The 22,749-nt window shown below is 41.4% G+C and overlaps 1 protein-coding gene across 2 annotated transcripts in view; it reads right to left on the reverse strand.

Moving 5' to 3' along the window:
- ptn (pleiotrophin) overlaps positions 1-22,749 on the reverse strand; it is a 44,512-nt gene that overhangs the window by 13,374 nt on the left and 8,389 nt on the right. Inside the window, exons 1-3 of one of the 2 annotated variants that reach the window (XM_071502360.1) lie at positions 10,760-10,800; positions 1,211-1,305; positions 383-556 (exon numbers count right to left, since the gene is read on the reverse strand). In XM_071502360.1, coding sequence (XP_071358461.1) covers positions 383-556; positions 1,211-1,305; positions 10,760-10,785 — 295 coding nt within the window. In that variant the 5' untranslated portion in view covers positions 10,786-10,800. Of the gene's footprint in view, positions 1-382; positions 557-1,210; positions 1,306-10,759; positions 10,801-22,749 lie in introns of those variants that run through there. The other variant, XM_071502361.1, reaches the window with a different exon arrangement.

The raw sequence follows: 22,749 nt of genomic DNA on the forward strand, positions 1-22,749 counted from the left end.
AGCAGCAGGCTCCATGCCTGACAGGCCTTACTGGGGGAACAAAAGTCCCTCAGGCTTGTCAATGCAAGACATTTCAGCTGCGAAGGGTGCAAACACTCAAGCCCCCAAAAAAGCAAATGGCAAAGCATTATTCCTGTGTTTGCAATGACAATGTAAGACATTTCTGTTGTACCTCTAATTAGCAAGCTTTCTCATTCCTATTGTGAAAATGGGAGCATTGTTTGTGTGAATGACAGGCTACCATACATCATGTGGAGGTGTGAGTGAGATGGATGGGAGCCATGCAGTTGTATAGAAAGGGGGCAGTTCTCTGGGTCTTTCAGTTTTAGATTGGTCATATACTGAGCATCGTCCTCATTCCAGTTTGAGTTTCCTCCCTCACCTCCGAACTTCTTCTTCCAGTTGCAGGGGATCTTGCAGCGTTGGGTCTTGATGGTCTGCTTGCAGTCAGTTCCGGTACGTGTTCCCTCCCTGGTGCCGAGTCCACAGTCGCCTTCGTTGGCTACACATACGCTCCACTGCCACTCCCCGCAGTCCGACTTGCGCTCTTTCTTTCCTGTACAACAAAACACACACTTTAACGCCTGGAAAACAGGTAAGACGTTTGGAGTTTTGGGTCAAGTCTCACACCAAAGTCAAGTCCATGTCTGGTCTGACGTTTTCATTGTCAACACATAAGAGTCATCTTCAGTTCAGACTATAAACACACGGTAGAGTTTCAGTTTTCATTCAAATAGGACGTGTGCTAGGAAAAGTGCTACATCATATGCAATGTCTATAAAAGAACTTACTTTGGATTTTTTCATATTATTTCAAGGCAGTTGTAATGGGCTTAGGTGCTTCCACTAATTTCCAATGCAAATGAACTTTTTCCCTTGAATTTAAATTAGGCTAAATGTTGTTTTCTTTACCCAAGAGGGATTTATCTGACTTATTTTCCCTTTTTTGCAAGATATTGCTATTTGTTTCTGGTCAAGTCTCAAAGCACACAAATTACTTTAAGCCCACAGGCATTTTTATTATATTTTCATATATTTTTAAAAGTTGTGTCTAGCCAAATAAGTTGTTAAGAGAGACACTGTTAACAGTTCAGCCTGTAGGGAGAGAAGGCCCTTTGTGTCACTTCACTGAGGAGGAGAGCTTTTTTAATGTATGATGAAGAGGTAAAATGACAGACAGGGCAAGGTTACTGTTGGTTTGCAAGATTCACCTTGTTTCTCCGCTTTGCCTCCTTCAGCTGCCATCACCGTTAGCACCAGGAGCGCCATCACGGCCACCCTCGTCCACTGCTTCTGTCCGTTCATTCTGAAAGGGAGACAAAGCAGCTGTTCGAAGAGGATCTAACTTTTTTCATCAGTGTGTGTTGTTCAGTGCAAGTGAAGCGTCCCTCAGCCTGACTCGTCCACTTCACTGTCAATTAACAATTTCTTACATTTCAAAACTCTCTACTTTGAGAACTCATAACTTTTGAGAGCTCTCAAAAAAAAAAAAAAAAAAAAGTAGACCCAGAACTTGACACGTTCGGCTGTTTGATAGAACGGGAGGGAGGAGAGAAAAAGCAATAGTCGCCTCCAAGTCTCATGAGACCAGAGAAATAGCCTGGGGAATTTCCATGTCTCGTCTTGTGTCATTTCCACTGTGCTGGATTCCAATATCAACATTTTGATTGTCTGCGCTGGCACTACACTGTCAGTCATGGGTTTATCCGCCGTCAGTCTCTGTGAGATCTTGTCACGGGTTGATACAGTCACCATACGAGTTTGATTTGATTTGTCAAAACTCTTGTCCGCCTCCTGTGGTCCAAAACAAGACAGTAAGTTTAAGAGGGTTTTAATTTTTATCTTACAGACCCAAACAGGGGCTGTACTGCCAATCAAGGCTACAGTCATTGAAGAAGTTTTCCTTCTGCCTCTTCCCTAATGGATGTCACTGCGGCAAAATGCTTTAAAGTCTTTGAAGACGTCCTTGTTCTTTAATTCTACTTGTGTTTAGATCATTGGATCCCAACCTGTGAGCTGGGGCTCACTTCCTGGCCTTCAATCAATCTTTATCGAAACAGTGAGATGTACTGATTTTTAGGTTATGGAGAAAAAGAGCCTGCCAGCCAGCTGGGGCCTTTCTGTGTGGAGTTTGCATGTTCTCCACCTGGGTTTCCTCCGGGTTCTCCTGCTTCCTCCTACATGTACCTTAGGTTAATTGGTGAGTCTGAATTGCCCACAAATGTGAATGTGGGCTTGAATGGTTGCTTGTGATAGACTGGCCATCTGTCCAGGGCAAAATAGCGCAGAGGCTTGTGGTTTGTAAAACTGGCTGAGGAAAAGATTGCACCTGCTGCACTAATGCAAGAAAAGAGCAATGCAGTTATTATTATTTATATATTCCCACTGTACAAGTATATCGACTATCATGGGTGAAAATGTCCTTGGGTTTCTCTCTCTTCATTTTTGCAAAGTGCCTAAGATTTTAAATGCCAAATTTATCCACTTTAAGGTTTTACAAATCAAACCAGTTCTCTCATATTGTGCATCAGAATTCCCTTCATTATTTGTTCCTCCAGCTGGTTCTGGATGAGCAGAAAGCTGTTCCAGTCACCATACAACCCGCCTGACACACTGGGATGAAGTTATGGCAGTAAAGTCACTCCCTTCGGCCATCCTGACTCCTCCGTGACAGATTTCTCTGAGAGAAATCCTCCAGCAGACAACACACTGTGAGAGGAGAGACAGAGTGAGACTGAGACAGTTACCGAGTGTGCAACGCCAAAAACGCTCCTCTCTGCTCAAATGCTTGTGGAAAGGTTGAGTCTGGCAGAGAAATAATATCCATTTGTCATTTTTAATTAATCATGAGGTGGCTCTGAGCTCTCCATCCCATTGTGTAATGAACTTGCACTCCCAATTTTCCATTTCACCCATTTAAGGCCTCATACAAGATAAATCTGTCTGTGTAAGGGACAGTGGAAGCGTCTGAAAGTTAAATCAGGTGTTCACACCTTACATTTAATTGTTAGATGTTATAGAGGTACATTTTATCTAAAAATGCAATGTCTTCAAAGCTCATAATAAGCCCTATGGCAGCACTTGTACTTTGTGTGCTGGGAAAAGTCATTTGAATTTACATGAATGATTTTGTACTTTTCTGACTGTGGCAGCACAGACAAACCCTGTTTTGATTAAATACTTCACACTCCATCTCCCAGTTTTTATTTTGACTCTCCTTAAGAGATTCCAAACTATTCATTTCCATAACCCGAGAAAGGAAGAAGAAAAACATCATTGAATTCCAACCATAAGAAGTGCATACAATGAGTTCTAAGAGTTTCAGAGAGAAAACCCAATGAAAGCATCACGATAAGGATCATTTTCCAAGAAAGAGGCATTGTGGCCTTTCTAAAGATAAGAAAGTCTTTTCCTCAGGAAGTCGCACAGAGTGATGGGCTCTTGGTGCAGTGCAGGCATCAAAGGAGACGGGGTTGATGACTTTGAGTGAGCACTTCCATACAGTAGGTTAAAGAAAGAAATAAGACTCGGAATTAAACTGAATTAACCATTTCCTCTATAGCCATGTTTCCCATCCTCCCAGAGGTCAATGAATTAAATGGAAGTCTCTCCCGACCATGTAGCTCCCATTTCCGGAGCATGACAGCACCTATAGTGGATGACTGAGTGGGTCGGAGCATTAGACTATCGTTCAGCAGGCATGTGTGCTGCCTGTGTAACGCTTTGATAAGAAGCGCTGAGGGGATTGCCGAGTTAAATGACGTCCGCTTGTGCTTTTCCATAAACGCTCTCCCTCTCTTTCTTCAATACACACAGTCAGACACAGCTACAGCCCTACACGACAAGTCTCAGCCCCTGGCAACCTGACCAGGAATCAGCCTCTTACGGTCACGACTCACACCTCCTTTAATTTGACTAAAGGGAAAAGGTTTTTACATCTGCTCAAATGACTACCATCCTTCAAGACACTCCGCCATCATCGAGAGGCGGTGTTGTGTCTTACAGATGTGTTTTTTCAAGGAAGATACTGATGAATTTTGTAAAATTCTTGGACATATTTCAATGTTCAGTTAACGCCGATACCCAAGTCGCAGGGCACAAGGGAAGAGGAGTCATCAATCACTGCTCAACCTGTCCCCAGATTCTGAGAGCGATATTTGGTGCAGGATATTGCCATACCTGAAGTGAGGCTCTACAAATGAAAGAGTCATTTAATGCCCGGGAAGTTGTAGTGTAAGAGTATAAGTTTGTGAATTTTTCACAAAGGTTCACTGGTTTTCAGCACAACTCCAAGAGCTGTAGCCTCTAGGTGGCCACTGTTCAAACTGCAGGTCAAGTGATAACCTGGGGCATAATAAGAAATTCTGGGAAACACATCCATTGCAAAAGAAATAACTAGAAAACTTTCCAAGTCTACCACACTTTTAATAGACACAATTTGTAGCAGTTTCTGCTATGCAGCATTTGATATATATTTACAAGTCAGACTATTTTCCTTCTTTGCTATTTATGTGTGTGAAGTATGCGCTATATTATACATTATTATTATTAAATCCTTTATTTAAACAGGTAGTTTCATTGAGATTAGGATGTCTTTTTCAAGACAGGCCTGTGTACAAAAATATACATAATACATATACATACATACATACATTATATAAAAATTAACATGTAGTCTAATAGAGTCCCCCTCCCCCCCCCCAGAGCTGAGGTTGCAACAGAAGAAAGTGAATGTGTGCAAACCTCTCAGCGTGGGGGGTTACTTAAACTTCAGAAGGATCCAGTGGTCAGTGTGGCTCATGAGCCAGTGAGAATTAGTCCTATCAAACCCTCCATTTGCCTCATTGATCCAGACACAGCTGTGGGTTCCTGGTGAGGGGAGTGGAGGAGGAAAGCCAATACTGGCCGCAAATCGATGGACCTTCAGTGACTCCTTGTGTGCTTCAGCAAACACACACACACAAGACCCTCCACCACTGTGGAGCACAGACAAACACCAGATGCAAAACACTCTCCGCCCCTCTCCCCTGTCTCATTAGGACTGACGTTATCCCTGCCGAGTACATAAAGGAGAATCTATTTATACTATCAGATCCTCTTGCTTGCGTCTGATATACAAAGGCAGGAGGCGATGGAGTTGGAGGTGCAGGTATAAAGGAGAGACCCGTGTAATGAATCAATTATAAGATCCAAGAAAAGGAGAATCGCATGGGTTATTGGCTGTCTGGGCTGCGCGAAAAGGATTTCCAACATTATTGTTCTGTGAAGAATGGGGCTGGGTTTCCTTAATTGAAACCATTAACCTCTCAAAATCCAGTTCTTAATCAGAGAACCTATCTAAATACATATGGGGAGCACATCGTTAAGCAACAGCCCCCCTGTGGTGTGCTAATGATGAGCACAAATATTATTATTAGACACATGTATGCTTTCAATACCACTTAGCTGCATATGAATTATACATGTTTTTTAATAACTCTTTGCCCCTGGAGGTAACAAATCAAAGAATGTGGTTTCTAAAGGCAAGTCTTTCCCAGCTCTTTGACTCCATCATGCAATATTCAAAGTTGTACCAATGGGAGGTATAATCCTTTTCATAAATTAGTTTTACATATGAGGATTTATTTTGGTCCAGATGGGTATTTGACTTGAGTCATGCAGAGCATTAAAGCGCACTTTTAGCAAAATAAAAAACTAAAATAAGACTAAAAGACACTACAGCGGCCATGACTGATATTTTTAGGATAAAAATCTCAAAGCATGTAGGAGAATCTACAGTGGCCTTCAGGTAACATAAAAATGCAAAAGGCCCTATACAGAGCCAGTATTTGCTTTGTACATTCTAGGCTACTGTAGAAACATGGTGGGCACCGTGGAAGAGGACCTGCTGCCTGTTTAGATATGAAGCGCTCAATCTAAGCTAACGAAAACACAACAGCTCTTAGTTTCAGGTGAAGATACACTAATGAAAATGAGAATATTAGCCTATATTCCATTTCAGCCAATAGATCCCCCTAAATCCTGCTGAGTGGCAATTTAAAGTAAAAAGTGACGCTGTTTGCAGTTCGAGGTGCAGTTTCTTTTATCATGACGGTCCGTGGGATGCAGGGGATTTTTTGTTGCAGTACTATAAGTAACTACTGGGGAGAGAAACTGGAATCAAGGCTGAGTGATGGCGCCATATCCAGCTCTCTTAATACCTCAATGACTACGTCCTGAAGACTCAGCTCTGCTCGCCATCCCTTGACACTTCCTGTACACACCGAACTGCAGCCCATACAACAAAGAGACTCCACACTCACCAGGTTCTTTCATGTACCACTGTCAGACAGTCGTCTTGGAGCTCGTTAGCCTGTTAGCCTGTGGCTATAATTCCAAATTCCTGCCTGTGGACTTTTGACAGACTGAAGTTTGGTTAAGTTACACAACCTTTAGTGTCTGTTAGTGTTAATAACTGTTTTGCATTTTTATTTAAATACTTTTATCCTCTTTAGGTAATTTTTTTATTTCTGAAACTGTCAATTAAACACAGGTCATTTATCAGCGTCATGTCGCCTGCAGCTTCATATTTTGGCTGGCTGTTGATGCATAACGTTTAACCTCTACTCAACAGCAGCAGAGCATGTTTGTGTGCCCTGCACTCGAAAACTCAATATGTTTAGAGGTCCTCTCAAGGAGCTCTGTAGGCTCAGCCACTCATCTCTGAGAGTCATCATTTGAGCATATATTCACGCCCACTGAATTGTAAAGAGCCCATTCATTTATAACGGCTTCAGTGATTAGTGAAATGGCAGGTAAAGCTGTTAGAGGTTCCGGCATTGAGCCAGACTTACAATACGTAAGTACTGTTCAGATTCATACAGCCTGTAACAAGCAACAAAGTCTGACAGCAGGTCAGACGGGAACAAGGCACCACGCTCCACCTAACTCATCTGCTAAGTAAAAAGAGGGATGGCAGCCAAACATGTTCCATGACGTAAGGCTGATTGACTGTACAACACTGAACAACAGGCCAGCAAGAACAAAAACATAATTCCTCATGTACTTTGTGCAGAGGAGAAAGCTGTGACAAAACATGCTGCAATAAGCATGTTTTATCTTGTGCAATGAGCTTTTTTAGCCAGTTCTCCCTCTAGCTTTTCCTTTTCCGTCTTTGCACAGCCACTTTCAGTTTTGGAGCCACATTTCACAAGAATCGGAAGGAAAAGGTAGTTTCCAAGTGATAAACACTGGTCTCCTGTGGAAAAAGTTACTCAGGTCATTTGTAGCTTTGTTCCAAGTGCAAAGATGGACCTGGAAAGGAAAGAACTGACCACGTCTATCTGTCTCTCCGGTATGCAGAGGCTAAGAATTCTGGTCACAGGTATTTGTGAGCAGGCCCAAGAGGAAACAAGCACACACAGCAGAGGTAGAGCCAAACAACAACACTATGCAATGTAAGTGAATCTCTGTTTGAGCAATAACCCTTTCCATAAAACAGGCAAGAAGCTGCTGTGTGTGTGTGTGTGTGTGTGTGTGTGTGTGTGTGTGGGTGTGTGTGGGTGTGGGTGTGGGTGTGGGTGTATCTCACTGTACCTGTAGGTTCCACATCACATGGCAGCGCATGCATGGATCCAGTTTCTCCTCCTTTTGTGGAGATAACTGGAGATAACTGGAGATAACGGTTTCAAATCTCTGCAATCTTCAGAACAAAGTTTGGAAAAGTGCCTGCATACCGTGTAAGCCAGATAACAACCTTTAAAGCTTTAAAGCTGCACTAATCAATATTTTTATATCAACAATGGATCAAATGACTGGGTGCAATGTGAAGGGGGTCACTCGTGGTGATGAACGTGCAGGGAATTATCATCAGACTCCAGTTTACTTCTGATTCATGGAGTGTTTTTCGTTGTTAAGGTTTTATGGCCCATAACTTAACTCTGTTGGTTCACTTTGACCACTCTCATTAACCTTGTTTACAGCAGCAGCAGACGGCTGTTTTCAACAGACAGACCCACTTTACACTCCCCACCCACCACCACATGGCAGAAAGACAAAGTTTGCAACTATCTAAAGAGCCTGGTATTTTTCACAGAAGTTAGCAAGAAACCAAGAGAGGGCTACAAGGAGAGTCAACTTTGGTCCTAAATGAACGCTTATGTTGCTCTTTGCCTACTTGGTGTGAAAACAGGCAACCGTTTGCTAACATGTACACCTTGTTTGTTGCCCCAGAGTGGGAAGAAAAGGGTCACAAATGCTGCTTTAAGAGCTTGTTTTCAAACCATTTAAAGGCTATAACTTAGGATCTTTCTTTTCTGACCTCTAGTGGTTGAAGTTATAACCTTGTGTGGGGTCACTACACTGTGACATCACTTCTGGGCTGAATTACAGGTACAAGAGACATAAAAGGCTAAAGGTCTTTGACATAATGCTTTTCAGCTTGGTGTTCAGGTCATCTTTGAGACTTTGTATTTTTGTTTCATGCATTGTTTGGTTTTGATGCTTCTCTTATAGTATTTTTCTGTTTTTCGGTGTGGACAGTTGTTGTTGCTGCTACTTGCTGAGTTTCTGCTGATGTTGCTTTCTTGGAAAGTTCTCCCTCAAAAAAAAAAAAAGGCTGAGTTAGGGATCAATGTCTGTTCCCCTTGAAAAATTGATGACCCCTACTCAGTAAATAAGGTAGAATTAATTTTTTTTTTAAAAAGAAAAAATTGAATTTAAGAGCATCTCACACTGAAATGTCTTCACTTGGATGATTATTTCTCTTTGCTCTTTGCTCGGTTCACTTTATCTTTTGTTACAGAGAATGCAGCACTATGTCCTTGGGAAAAGTCAGGCAGAAAAATCCACTTCTGAGTGGCTTTCCCATCTGAGTAGTTGTGAGTTAGAAGAGGAGCGAATGCCTCACCTAGACACAGGGCATATTGAAAGGATTTATTTAGGAGTTTCTCAGTCTGTGTGTTCCTTGAGCTGAGCTTTGGAGGTTCCAGCACAGACGAAATGAGAAGTGTATTGACTAGAGGACACAGGAAAGCCTTTGAAAGAGACAGGCATGTGTGCATGTAAAGTCAGGTAGAGAACTGCAGAATGCAAGCACAAGTAAACAGTGTATTGCAGAATGTAAAGCATAAACAGTCCTGTGATGGGTCACAGGAAGGAATATACTGCAGATAACTATATGGCAAATCAAATGAGGGGAAGCTAAGAAAGTGCTGCTGAGAGCAATAATACCTCCGGGTTAGATAACGACCGCCATTGAAGAAAAGTGAATCATTTCTCATGGGGCGGTGGGATGCCTTAATTGAGGCACGGCACCATTTCTCATGTGTTTAGGTGCAGATGATTAGAGGAAAATGCCACACATTTTCTGACTTGTGTTTTGTAAAGGTCAGACAGTGGGGGAGAGAGTGTGTGGAGAGGGTCCCCGCTATCTCTCATAACAGCCCTGGAGGAGCCCCCAGGGAGCCGAGCTCCGGAACAAAAACAGCATGTGTGGTTCTCTGTGTGTGTGTGTGTGTGTGTGTGTGTGTGTGTGTGTGTGTGTTGCGTTTGAGGCCAAGTCTTGAAAACAGAGCTCAGTTTGAACAGCGTTGCAGGATGACGGGCTTGTTTAATGATAAAAACACAATAATAATGATGACAAACAATAGCTCTGTGAGAGCATCGGAGCTGAACCCTCTGAAATTGAAGACTTCAATTTATGCATGAATGCCTCCATTACACTGATCATATTATATCTACTCCTCCAAACACCCACTCAGTAGTTTATCCTCCCACTCATCTCTGTGCCCTCTTTTTTCTTTATTATTAGCACTCGTGTGAGGATATTATGGGCCCCATACTGTCACTGCTACAATGAACTCCAGTGGTTATCAATTACCTGCCTTTTTTTGGGGGGATTATTAAACTGCAATACAACAAATGAAGGCTGAGTGGAGCACTCTTTGCAAATGCAACACCCCCTCCCCTCATCCACTTTTATTTTTTCTCAGATTCTATTCATCTTTGTAATATTTTAGCCATGTTTTCACATAGGGGGAAAAAAAGGCTGCACTAAGAGAGCCGGGGGGGCACGCAAGTGGATTAAACTATCAACAAGGGCCTCTCTTCAGTGGAGACAGGTTGGTAAAACACCAAAGAAAACAACACATTTTTAGCACTGGCTTAAGGGGTAAACATTGCAAACAAATGTTTAAGAATGCTCAAATTTAGGACGCAGCAGATGATAGAACTCAAGTGTGAAAGATTGCCACTATTGAATTTTTAAAAGTTTGTTTAGAAGTTTTAACAAGTGGATCTGCCTTCAGCTGCGCCATTACGTTAGAGAGTGCTCTATACCAGTGGTGCTCAGACGTCTTCACATCACAGGCTCCTTACCTGTCGTAAATAAGACCACAGACCTCCATCTAATCAGATTTTTGCTTTTAGATGTTTTATTACAGCGAGTGTGTGACCAAAACAGTCAGTCATATATTATATCACTGTGTTACTTATGGATGAAAATAGGGAAAATAAATTATTCCCTGCATTTTGCCGGGTACCTCCTCAAGGACCCAGGTTCCTGGACCCCACCTTTAGAACCACTGCTCTGTACAATGCAAGCGTCACTGCTCCATGATACTTTTTTAATGTTTGACAATATGTGGAGCAAAATATATGATGTCTCCAAAGGAGCAATTTGTAAGTTTTGCTATTGCTACATAGCCAACGTTAGCATGAACAGCTGTTTACTTCTAACTTCTGGAAAGCAACTCTCTTGTTTTGTTTTCTATATCTCTCACCTCTTTTCTTCTTCTGCAGTTAGCATGCTAATCAGCTAGCTCCAGTCTGGCCAGACCATCCCATCACTTTCCAATAGCAATTCACTGTAGTGTCCAGTCAGCCCTGAAGAAGTAGCGCTGCTCAGAGGGCGTATTATGACCTCTTAATTGAAAATGGAGCGCTGGCTGAAGGTCTGGTAAGTAAACCAGATGTTAATGCGAACGTTGGCTATGTAGCAATAGCAAAACTTACAAATAAGTCCTTTAATTTCAGTGATTAATGAATTTAAAGCAGCTTTTCCAGAAATTGCATCAAAATTTGTGAACATTTTTGTATTATTTTGCAAAAAGTTGCAATAAAAATGTCAAGTAAGATGTGATTAAAAAGAATGTTTACGTAGGAAATTCATAGAATTTGGGTTGTTTTATGTGAAAACTACAATAACTGGTAAAAGTGGCAAACATTCTTTCCGTTTTTCAGGAAAGTAAAATTAAGCAACATCATGTAAATGTTGCACATTTCGAACATCAGGTTTGACTGAAGCTGCAGCAATAATGTATGGTTTCTGCAGGATCGCACGCTGAACGGAGAGATTTCGAGAATCTGCTGAGAAAGGATACACAGTGTGAATATTTTGAGTCAGCAGATCTTGATCATTTTTTGATCATGCTGCATTCACACCTGTTCACACCTATTTTCCTCCTGCCCATTTATCTCAATTCCTCTCAGTGAAGAAAGCTACAGTTGAATCACCTGTGTACAGCCTGGCTGCAGGGGACGTCTTATCCCCAACCCTTGTCCTTGTGATTTTTCTCTCCGTTTGGGTGCCTTTTGATTGCTAGAAATAGCCCAGCATGTTCCCTTTTAGATCCTGGCTGTCTGGCTGGTGGACCTGCACAGCCTGATCCCCCTGGCAGCTGCTGACAGCCCAGAAACTGAGCTCCGTCCCTCAAGCCCCACGCTGTTAGCATCAGCACTCGCCGCCTCCGTCTCTCCTCTCTCAGACGCTCTCTCTTGCCCACTCTCCAATTTAGAGGTGTCTGTCTAATTGAATAGGCAACGTTTATATGGACGCGTGTGTAAGTGTGTGTGCATTCCTTGCAGGAACTCACTGAAAGCACCTTGAGCCACTCGTTCATTAAAGTGTGCTGGGTGAGAAAGCCTTTGCACACAGCGTGGGCAGGTTTTTTTTTCGCTTTTTGATTAAGCCATCCTCCCGCCTTTTCTTTTTTCCACCCTGTCTGCCTCTCTCTCTCTCTCTCTCTCTCTCTCTCTCTCTCTCTCTCTCTGTTCCTCTCTCCACTTCTTCTTCAATAGACATATACAGATAATGTGTATTTCTGTCCACTTGAGCAATGTGGCGTCTCTTTGTATCTCTGCGTATTTAATTTTGCTTGTAAACAGGCCGTGGAATCTCAGACTTGAAGTGGAGAGGCGGCGACAGCTTATTAAAGAGCCCGGAAATTACATGTTGTCTTCATCCTTTAATGTGCCGAGGATTACGATAAATAATGCTGTAGCAGATATGTCTGCCAGTCATGACTCACCCATGAATAATACAGTAAAAAAATACTACATATGAAGAACATTTTGATTTATGAAATGTCCCATATTGTATAAAGTGAGATTTTTTATGTCTTTTTTTAATTATAGAGCAGGTCTAGGTTCTATATTAATACTGTAAAAGTATGAAAGCCTCAGTCCACAGAGAAATACACACAGCCTGTATTCGGAAACTGAGCCTTAAAAAGAGCCATCAGATCACACAACAAGTTTCAAGATGCCAGTACAAGAATTTCATATGACAATGGATGCCAGACACAGTGGGAAAAACACTTCAAAATTATATCTTAGAGGTCCCATATTGTATAAAGTGAGATCTCCGTGTCTAAAAATTAAATTAAAATACATTAAAAATTCATTTTCAGTCTAACTAAGTTCAATCTGTGGGTGGTTTGAACTGTTCCATTCAGTTCAGAACAAAACCAGGCCTAATATAAGAAGGTTTTTAAGGTTAATAATTCAATAACCACCAATCTACAACAATTTTATCACATTATGACTTCTATTTAAGTATTTCACAGCCTGTCAGTGAGCTTTTACTCACTGCACTGCCAGTCCATTACTGACTCATGGATCAGTATACTTACTGATACTTATACTGACAAGCTTTTTTGGCTGAAACAAGAAACACAATGTTGAAAGAAACTTTTCAAACCACTCTGGGACTACAGTCCACTTCTCTTCTGTCCCTCCATACACTCAGTGTGCTTCTAACACATTCTCACAGCTTTGCCAGAATATGGCTAAACTCACTGCTACCATCACAGTCCTTACTCACAGCTCTCTAAAGCCTGCAAGGAGGCACATGTGAGAGATTGTCTTTCTTTTCCATCCATTTCAAGCTGACCACCATTCTCCATGAAGGACCAATTTAAAAGCATTCAACAGTCACTGGCAAAAGCAGCTATACCAAACTTCTGTTTCTATAGTGTTACATTGCATATAATAGGTATAGATAGACTGTTAGTCAAATACATTCATTCATTCATTCATTCAGACACAAATAACATGCAGATTACTTCCTTCTGCTAAAGGGTTGAATTATTTAGACTATCATTCTTTAATTTTACCAAATGATAAATCAGCACTTTACTTTTTTGTTCCTGCAAGCAAAAGGTGTGAGGTAAAATTTAAGATTTAAGACTAAATAACTAACAGCTCAGGGAAAAGGTTCAGGTGTCTTGGTCATGGTGAAATTAAAAAAAAAAAAACTTCACTGAATAGTTGAGTTAGAGAAGAAACTTTTCCCTGTGATATTGGTTTTGAACTCAGGGCACCGAAAGTGTATAATTCGAAGGTTTCTCACACACACCAGTGGGGGACCAGTGCTCTCAGAGTAGGACAGAGAGCAGAAGTTTGACTCTGACGATGATGCAGTCAAAAATGTAACGACTTGCACCGAATCAATTTTTAACCACGCGACCCCTACTGCTGGAGTAAGATGCTGAGTGACTGTGTCCTTCTTTAAAGTCTGTACACCCACCTACCACCCTGACCTGCACAGGTGTGATCATCATATTTCTATGTGTATATGTAGCAAATACAAAAACACATAAAAATACAGGATATTAAAGCTTTAAGGTACATGCACCGATTTCGTTTGTGTGTGCCTAAATCCCCAAATTTGGCATAGAAAAAATTGAAATGTAATAATACAGCATTTCATGATCTAAAAACATATTTTTGCACTGCCAAATTCCAAAATGTAGTATGGCAGCAACATCTGTGTTGGAATTTGTGTAGCACCCACAAATTCCAATATTTGGTTTCGCACCACCAAACACTGTGATTTGTTATGCTTGGGAAATTAGTTATAGTGCCTCTAAATCCCAAAATGTGTCATGGCTGCCTTAAAATTTGCTTTTGTAATCCTGAAATATGTTGTAATGTTCTTATAATCTCAAGCTTGTTACAGTAACCCAATTTTTTTGTAGTCCCGAATTTTTTTTTGTAATCTCAAAAAATTGCTATGGTGCCTGCAAACACTTTGTCCCCAAAGTCTCACCCACAATTCTTTTTTAAAAAGTATTATTTTTATTTTAATCCCCAATTTTGTTGATGTGGAACCAATTCCAAATTTTCGTATAATGATCCCCAGTTTTTTTTGTTTTTTTTTTGTAATCTCAAAAAGGTGTTATGGCACCTACAAACACATCATTTTGTGGATTATTTTATTTATGTGGAATAAAATACTTTTCAATTTCAAAGATGTTTTTTTGTGTCTACAAATGTAAAACTTTTGTGTAGTATTTGTCATAATTCCAAAATTTTTTTATTGTTCTGTCCGTGCCCCAAAGTTTTCATATTGCACCAAATTTTGTTATTTGTTATAATCACAAAATTTCCTACAATCTCAAATGTCTTGACACTTTCGCATAATCCCCGAGTGTCTCTTTGACTAGTTCAATTATAACAAAAGTGAGCAGAGGAATAACCTGATTTCGGAGCCCCCTGGTGGCTGAGGTGTAGAAGAAGCGACGTGTTTCTGTTGTGCAGTGCTGGCTCTATAGTGCTAAGTTAAATGATATAGCCAGCAGGCTGGGTGCTCCACTGCATACTGCACAGTAGGACCACACATTCAGCGCCCCACATTGTATACCACACATCAGTGAGAGAAGATATTGCTCATCCTCTGGATTTAACCATGATTCCAGTCTCAGATAACCTACATCTTAACACCTACACACACGCCAACATTTCCCCACAGAGGTTTCCCACCCACTTCCCCCTAAAACAGGCGTCACACTGCGAGGCTGAGAGGGAGCACGACTACAGCTGCCGGTGGAGAGATAACGCCTGCAGTTACCTGTAATCCCACACCAGCTTCTAACACACAGCATCCTGGACACAGTAACATGCTCAACAGCAGAGAATAGGACCGGGTTTACCACCAGACTGAGAATATGTACTTTAAGAACCACATATAGTAAGACTGACAACATTAATCTTTTCTGTGGTATTTCTTCACTGCCATTTCCATCTTCTTTTTTTTTACATTTAATACTGAAGTTTGAGCTCCTGTGGTTGGCTTTCTTGTGCTCAGATCATCTGCTGTTGGGAGCTCAACATCTGTTTCCCGTATGGGAGGAAGGGAAAAATAAAAATTTAATAGGAAAATGTCACAGATTTTTATTATTATTTTGTTCACATTTTGTAGACATACTGCAAGGAGTTTTAATTATTTCACTCACTGAGTTTATGAAACATACATTAGAGCATAAATGTGCATATGTTCACACTGAGTAGTGAGACTGGCACAAATATATATTATAGTGTGGTACGAACTGACAGCAGTCACTATTTGTCTCCAAAAAATAAAAGCAAAAATAAAATTGCACAGAAGGACACAACCCTACCTAAACCTGAGCTAAGAAACTGGAAATATAAACAGCCTTGATACAGCATAGCAAGCTGGGTAATGAATAAAACTTTAGTATCAAAAAAAAGATGCAATAATATGGATGTGCTTCATTTAACATTTTAAATTCATGCAGAGAAAAGTCTCACAAGTCGGTGACCTGTCTGCAAGCTGCGTTCTGTGGTGTGAAGCCCAGCAGCTCTGAGGATCTATGTCAATTAAAGCCAGCCACCACTCTCCACTCTACAGAGCGCAATCATGCTTCAAGGTCAGTGGTTGGAAATTTACAAGTGCCAAGGAGCTGTGGATGCAGGATATGTGCTGCTCTCTGCAGTCAGAATGTAACATAACCTTTGACATTTCATATGTATTTTAATCCAAAACGCATTACAGCACAACACCCGCTAGATTCTGCCAGACAGACCCATTAAAAAAAAGGTTTCTGCATCAAGTCTGCAGGAAATGAGGGTGAATGTTGTTTGTAGTAAAGTCAAAGACAATTTGCGTTTGTATATTTGCCGCCATCTGGGATTTGTCTTTGCACAGTGGCGCACGAGGGCTGAGGTAGAAGATGTGAGTGAGGCCGTCAGAGGATTCATTAAACGTTCCTCTGCCTCCTCGTTTCTCTCGCATTCTGCCTGCAGATCTCATCTTTCTTCACATCTCTTTGAGGGGAAGCCGCGGTGACAGTGTTATAACGTTATAGCTCGCGAGGCACGCTAAACTGTGCTGTCACTGAGACACGGGTGAGATGAGAGGTTTCTGACTGCTCTGACATGGAAGAGCCAAGACAATAACTGAGAAAGTGTGGGCGGGCCCTGTTTATTCACTTTAGCAAAACAAATTGTGGTGGACAGCTCTGACAGCTCTTCCCACCATTTTCAGATATAATGTTGTGTTTACAGTATCAGTGTCACACTGCTGCCAAAGATACTGGAGAATATATACAGTATAGCCTATTTATGCTATATATATATTTACCTATCACATTTACACTGGTGCTCTCCTGAGCCCACATGCTGTGAATCAGAGGTGCTTTTATGTGTGTTTTCTTTATACCTTCTTGAAATAGGCATTAAAGGTGCAGGTCTATGTGGTCTCCAGAAGAAGAACAAAGATCGAGGATGGTTTCTTTGTTTTGCTCAAGCACCACAGTCCTGCTGGTTCACTTGAAGCCTTGTGTTCCCGAGCCTGACTGTACATTACGAAAGGCTCACAAAAGCAAACAGTAGTAAATTTCCCTCCAGGCTGAAGCTCACCTCAGATCACACGGCGGCGGCAGCAGCGGCAGCAGCAGCAGAGAGAAATAGTTACAGTTCAGCATCTATGACACACACACGTCACACACATCCCCCAACCCCAACAGTGAAAAAAAAAAAAGCCTATTGATTTTAAAATAACAATAATAGTTGGACTTAACAGCCCTGTGAGTCGCAGCATTACCTTGATATCCGTCCAATTTCAGGGATGACTGCAACCGAGCGAGTTTAGGCCTTTTTAATCACTAACCTGTGTGATTCGGTGAGAGGCAATCATCAGTGGTCATTTTCAACTATTTTCTCCCAAGGACACCAGTCGGTGACCCTTCAATTTGCACCACATGTGCCCAACACACTGGAGGCAGGTGTGGATTCACTATTAATTAGTGCACGCACGATGCCGAACCCTCTGCTCGATTCCCATCTCCGCTTTGAAACATTCAGCTGATTAATATTCACTCTCGCTCGCGCTCCCAGGTGGACGACCCGCAGAGAGACGGGAGTTTCGGGTGTGGTGTTCAATAACAGTGTTTCTGTGCTGCTTTGGTTGGGGATTTGCTCCTCCCTGCAGTTTTTTTTCTCTCTCTCTCTCTCTTCAAATACCCCTGGCAGCCTGTCTGAAAGTGAAAGATAGTCCGACGGAGTTGAGGTGAACTTGAAGTGGGAAGTGAAGTTGTTGTTTTCGTCCTTCCCGACATTCTCGAAATCGGTGGCTGAATACGAAACAAGTCAGTGGGATTGTTGAGCTCTCATGAGATGCTCTTTTGGGCTCTTTTAAATAGAATAGCTTGTGGTGTGAAACTGTGCAGCAAGTATCCTAAATCGTTTATTCAAATTTTACTTGAATAACTGAAAACACATTGGTCCAATTTTGGTGAGAAACATCCAATTGACTAAAGTTCACACAGATTTGTCTTTCAAATTCCAGAATCAGGTGAATCTGCCTCAGAAATAAGTGCAGCTTCATCCTTGTCTGACAAAAAATAAATGTGGAAGCAGTGTGTAAGACTGAATCACTCACAGTAAAGACCATCATCTGAAATAAACCACTGGTCACTCCTTAAGGCTTCTGACAACCACAGCATATTGGTCACTGTTATCTTTAGATATTATCCCCTTAGATCACTAAATCATTACTCCATTTCTTTTAGTGGGTGTTTGAAATAAGATATTAGTGCTAAATGATGATTAGAGATTCTCTTCAGTCGTCATCATGAAGGAAGGAGAAAAAAAGCAGCTCATTTGTGATGACCCAACCACAGGAAATAATCACACTTATTCAGTAAAGTCTATTTTTCTGTGGCAGAAATTGGCAACAGGAGACCTTTGTTTTCATGGTGATGTTGGCTTCTTTTGATTGAACTGTCAGTAGAGGGCTCTCACGATCTATCCATAATGGCCCTGACCTTTCATCTGCATTCTGTTGCAGTAACTGTATTTAATAACACCCCACCACCATCAACCGTCCTTTCATGGCGATATTGAACAGGGCTTTTCTCTCTCTCCCGCTCACTGCTCGAACAATACTGGAGATTGCCTTAACGTGTACCTCACCTCACTATCAAACAGTGTGTGTGTTTTTTCTTTCCTGCTGCTCGATGTCCCATTGATTTCCTCGCGGTTCTCCTGCTTAGACTGAGTTAAATGATATCCATGGTCCCCTCTCCTCAGTGTGACCTCCAAGCGAAGGTGTTCAAAAACCCTTTTTTTTTTGGTGTTTGCAGTGTGGCTGTCATATTGAGTGAATGACCTCATCAACTACACACTGGCCTCTGCTGGGTGAAATAAGTTATTGCCTGAGGAAAGGGAGGCAGAGAAAGGGTAGAGATGGTTTTGGGGGGAGATAGGATCATTTCAGATTTTTTCTTTTCTTTGTAGGTGGAAGGTGTCACCTGCATTAAGGGTTCATTTAAAAATATCATCCATGTTGATTGGTAGTTTTGGAGACACCAGCAGCACAGAAAAAATGAAATGAAAAAAGCAGAGTTTCTCCGCTACTCCTTGTGAACCTTCGCATCTTCTCATCTTCCCAAAAACACACTTTTGAAAGGCTTTGAATTACCTGCACTTGTCCCTGCCTAAATTGTTCAAATATGTTAGAAGTTGATCAAACAGAAAGGCTTTTGGAGCGCACAGCCAACAAGGTTTCCCCCGTGGGCTTTTGGGGATCAGACACAAAAACAGGGAAAGAACAAAGGCTTGTCGGGACTGTTAAAGACGCCTGGACCCCAGCAACCCATCAAAATTCATTCAGTCAAACAGGCATGAAATACTGATAGACTGCAAGAACCTCTCAAACATGTCTCTCAGAAAATGTGTCAAACTGGGGAGATACTTAAATATGAAACATGAAGCCTTTACTTCACTTGCTCTTTATCTTTGTCAACCAAAGATCAATGAATGCAGTCTCTGCAAGGCGTTTATCAATGAATGCTACACAAATGTGGTTCATTAACTATTTAGAGTATTTTTTGGACAAAAGGAACCAAAAGGTTTAAGATTTGCAAGATTTGAGCCAGTTCTCACAAATGAACAGCTTTTGAGTGCATTTAATCCACTGTAAGAGCAAGTTAAAGCTGCACTAACCAATCATTTTGATTTTAACAACCATCAAATCACTACATCTAAGATGAAAGGGATTGTGGGTAATGACAACCCTGTATAGAATAATTATTATCACCATGCCTCAGAGTTCAACAGAGGGTTACTGTCTTTAAGCTCGTTGTTTTGGTTTAACAGCATGCAAAAGACAAAGTTAGGAAACTAGCTGGTGAACAGCTCGTCCAACAGATAAATAGTCGAATATTTCTCACAGGGACTAGTAAGATCAGATAAGATTGCCTTTATTAGTCCCACTGTGGGGAAATTCGCAGTAAAGAGCAAACAGAGCGACAAGGAGAGTTAATGCTCGACTTCTTGATTTTACCAGGTGGCCAAAACTCGACTCAGCTCAACTTGTTTGTCAGCAGGATTACACAAGGTACAAACTACTCAACTGAATTGCACCAAACTTGGCAGAGGGATGGAGCATGGGCCAGGGACGAACCCATTCAATTTAGGGGGAGATTCAGATCATTTACTACGAATTTGAAGTTTTTTTCTCTTAAGTCTGGTGTATGTTGTTTGGCATTTTCATTGGCAGAGATCTGCACTCTCTGAGTTCCCTTCTACTTTTGTTTTATTAATGTTTTTCTTTTGTCTTTTTGATATCTTGTTCGACACTTTAAAGCATAAATTAAATGTAATTGTTACTTTACATAAAATACGAAAATTTGAGTAAACATCCTCCTTTTTTATTTTCATGATTTCTACAGTTAGAGAAGAATACAACATAATTAAGACGAAAGGCGCTACAACTAATTATCATGACAGGGTCCTGATGTTTTTACATTCTTTGTGCTGTTAATGTTTTTATATTAGTTAGAATATAATAACCTGTTTATCCTACGTCAGTATTCAAACTGCGAGGAAAGCACCGTATAAACCCTTCTACGACAGAGAAAGACTGCTATTTTTAACTTGTTTACTCCGGTTTGCAATGATAGTGTCACTCAGTTCCTTCTCTGCCAGGCTCCTTGCGACCCTCAATGAATCAAACATAGCTCACGACGCACTATATTCCAGGAGCCAGTGACAGTCTTATTTCCAGCCATCGAGAAAGCAGGGGGAAAGTTATTTACTGAGAATGGTGGACAGAGGAAGATTGGACATCCCTGATCTGTCAAGGACATGACTTTTGGCCGAAGCAAATCCTTCACTTTTATTGCATTGTCTTTGGGGCCATTTGGCACGAGGAGATGGCTAACGTGGCGCATTGCCTTCATCTAGCACTGTCTTCCACTGCTAAGTTTCTTGGGAAGAGATAAAGACTAATCTATAACCTGTAGAGTCTGGAAACACTCAAACAGTTCTTCACTGAGTCTGGCTTTGCTCTCCAGAGCAAACTGCTGATCCGTGACTAACAATCATTAGACCAGCCAGTATTGGATGATGCATTGTCTCGGTGTCAGTCACTATAAAAAAAGAACAGACAGCAAACAACTTCAGCAGTCAGCTTTAAAAAATCTCTGATACCAGCTGGCTGAAAGTTAATTTAACACCTGTTTTCCCAAAGAGTCCTCAGAAATCTCGCCTTAACACCAAACTTAATAAACATGTAAATAACTTTGTATATGCGAGGCCCTTGACTGGAAAAGGAAAAATAGAAAAAAACAAAAAAGACAATAATTGGCATATAATTGGCATCCTGTTCTCAGGGGGTAACCAAACAGTGTGTATGTGTGTCTTTTTGTGTGTTTTGAGAGGGAGTTTGGAGTTTTAAGTGGAGAGCAGTCACCGAGGAGGTCACGTGCAGCACCGCAGAGATCCACCGCCTGAGGTCCTCTGACGTCAGCTGGAGAGGCTGATGGGAATTCAATACACAGCGTTCACACCGCCTAATTTATTCCACAATAAAAATCGGCTGCAGCTTGTTTGTCTGCAGCACCATTGACGGCTCGGGCCGATGAATGTCACTGAACTTCAGTAGCAGATCCTTCAAGCTAAATGAGAATCAGTTGGAATCCTCTTTTTGCCTATTTGTTAAATGCAGAACAGCTGAATAAAAACAACCATGAATTTAAGGCCAGTTTACTGTTATCTGCTGCAGTGGTGTTTTAAGAGAGGACACCGAACAATCCGATATTCCAATTAGCCACATACACTAAAGAGAGTTAAAGCATCTGTTTTCACTGTTAGATTGTAAGAAAAAGAAAATACTCTTTCAAAATATTTTCCAACTAAATTCATATAGTCTTGATGCTCACATGCACACAGTGCAGTGTTTGCTGAAGTCCACCTCGCAGATCCATCCTATTCACCATCACCCTGCCTCTGCAATAAGCTATTTCCATCCATCAGGAAGGCAACCCACCACATTTCCTGTGCGCCTGCTGCTGTCATTGTCTACATTCATCTGCACAAAAGACTATTTGCTCTGGCTTTATTTGCCAAACCATAACTGCGGCGATGCTATATGTGACACAATTTACAAATAAATAAGGGGAGCTCCATTTTGCTGCATGGACAGATCTAGTTGTTCCCGTTAAAAATGAAAACACAACTCAGAGCCGCTGCTGCTGCTGTTGCACGGATGCCAGTAGCCCTTACATGACTCTGGCTGTGCTCAGCTGTGGGGTGGGTGTAGGGTTAAGGGAGGGAAGAGGGAGGTGGTGGAGAGGGGGGTGGGAGTGGAAGTGGAAGTGGCTCTTGCCCTCAGTCACAGCCCAGGGCATCAAACATGACCTTTCAACTTGCCACTGAGCATTAGAACAGTCAAAGTAGACATCGAGTCCTTGTGTACGAACACTGCAGAGTGTGGCGGGGCTACTGCCTCCGCTGACACCCTGTTTTACTTTAATGTGTGTCAGACAAGCCACTGCAGTCAAGGTAGTTTCCCCCTGGGTGAAAAGCGCACACAAGTGCCCAAAAACTGACATACAGTTAATTCAATAACTCGAGTGCAGAGCTGGTTGTCTCTGCAGGGTAAACACAGTCAGAAGAGTTACAGACGAGCACAACTGTCTATACCAAGTAGAAATGGAACATTACTGGAAATGATCTGTGGGAAATAATGTATCACAAAGATGGTGGATGAATTAAAGGAAAAAGCTACATAAATAAGTGGAGAAGCATCAATGCAAATAGCTAAATACAATAAAGTTAACAAAAAGTCATCTTAAATGACCCAAGTTTACATTTTTCCTGTGTTTTATTTGAAGCTTGATATCCATAAGAAGATATATTTGGTACCAAAAATCATATAAATGTAGTTTTACATCTCACTCGGGCT

This window comes from Trachinotus anak, unplaced genomic scaffold (genome assembly GCF_046630095.1).
Source record: "Trachinotus anak isolate AG129_WGS33_773 ecotype Australia unplaced genomic scaffold, CSIRO_AGI_Tana_v1 ptg000018l, whole genome shotgun sequence".
Taxonomy (NCBI): domain Eukaryota; kingdom Metazoa; phylum Chordata; class Actinopteri; order Carangiformes; family Carangidae; genus Trachinotus; species Trachinotus anak.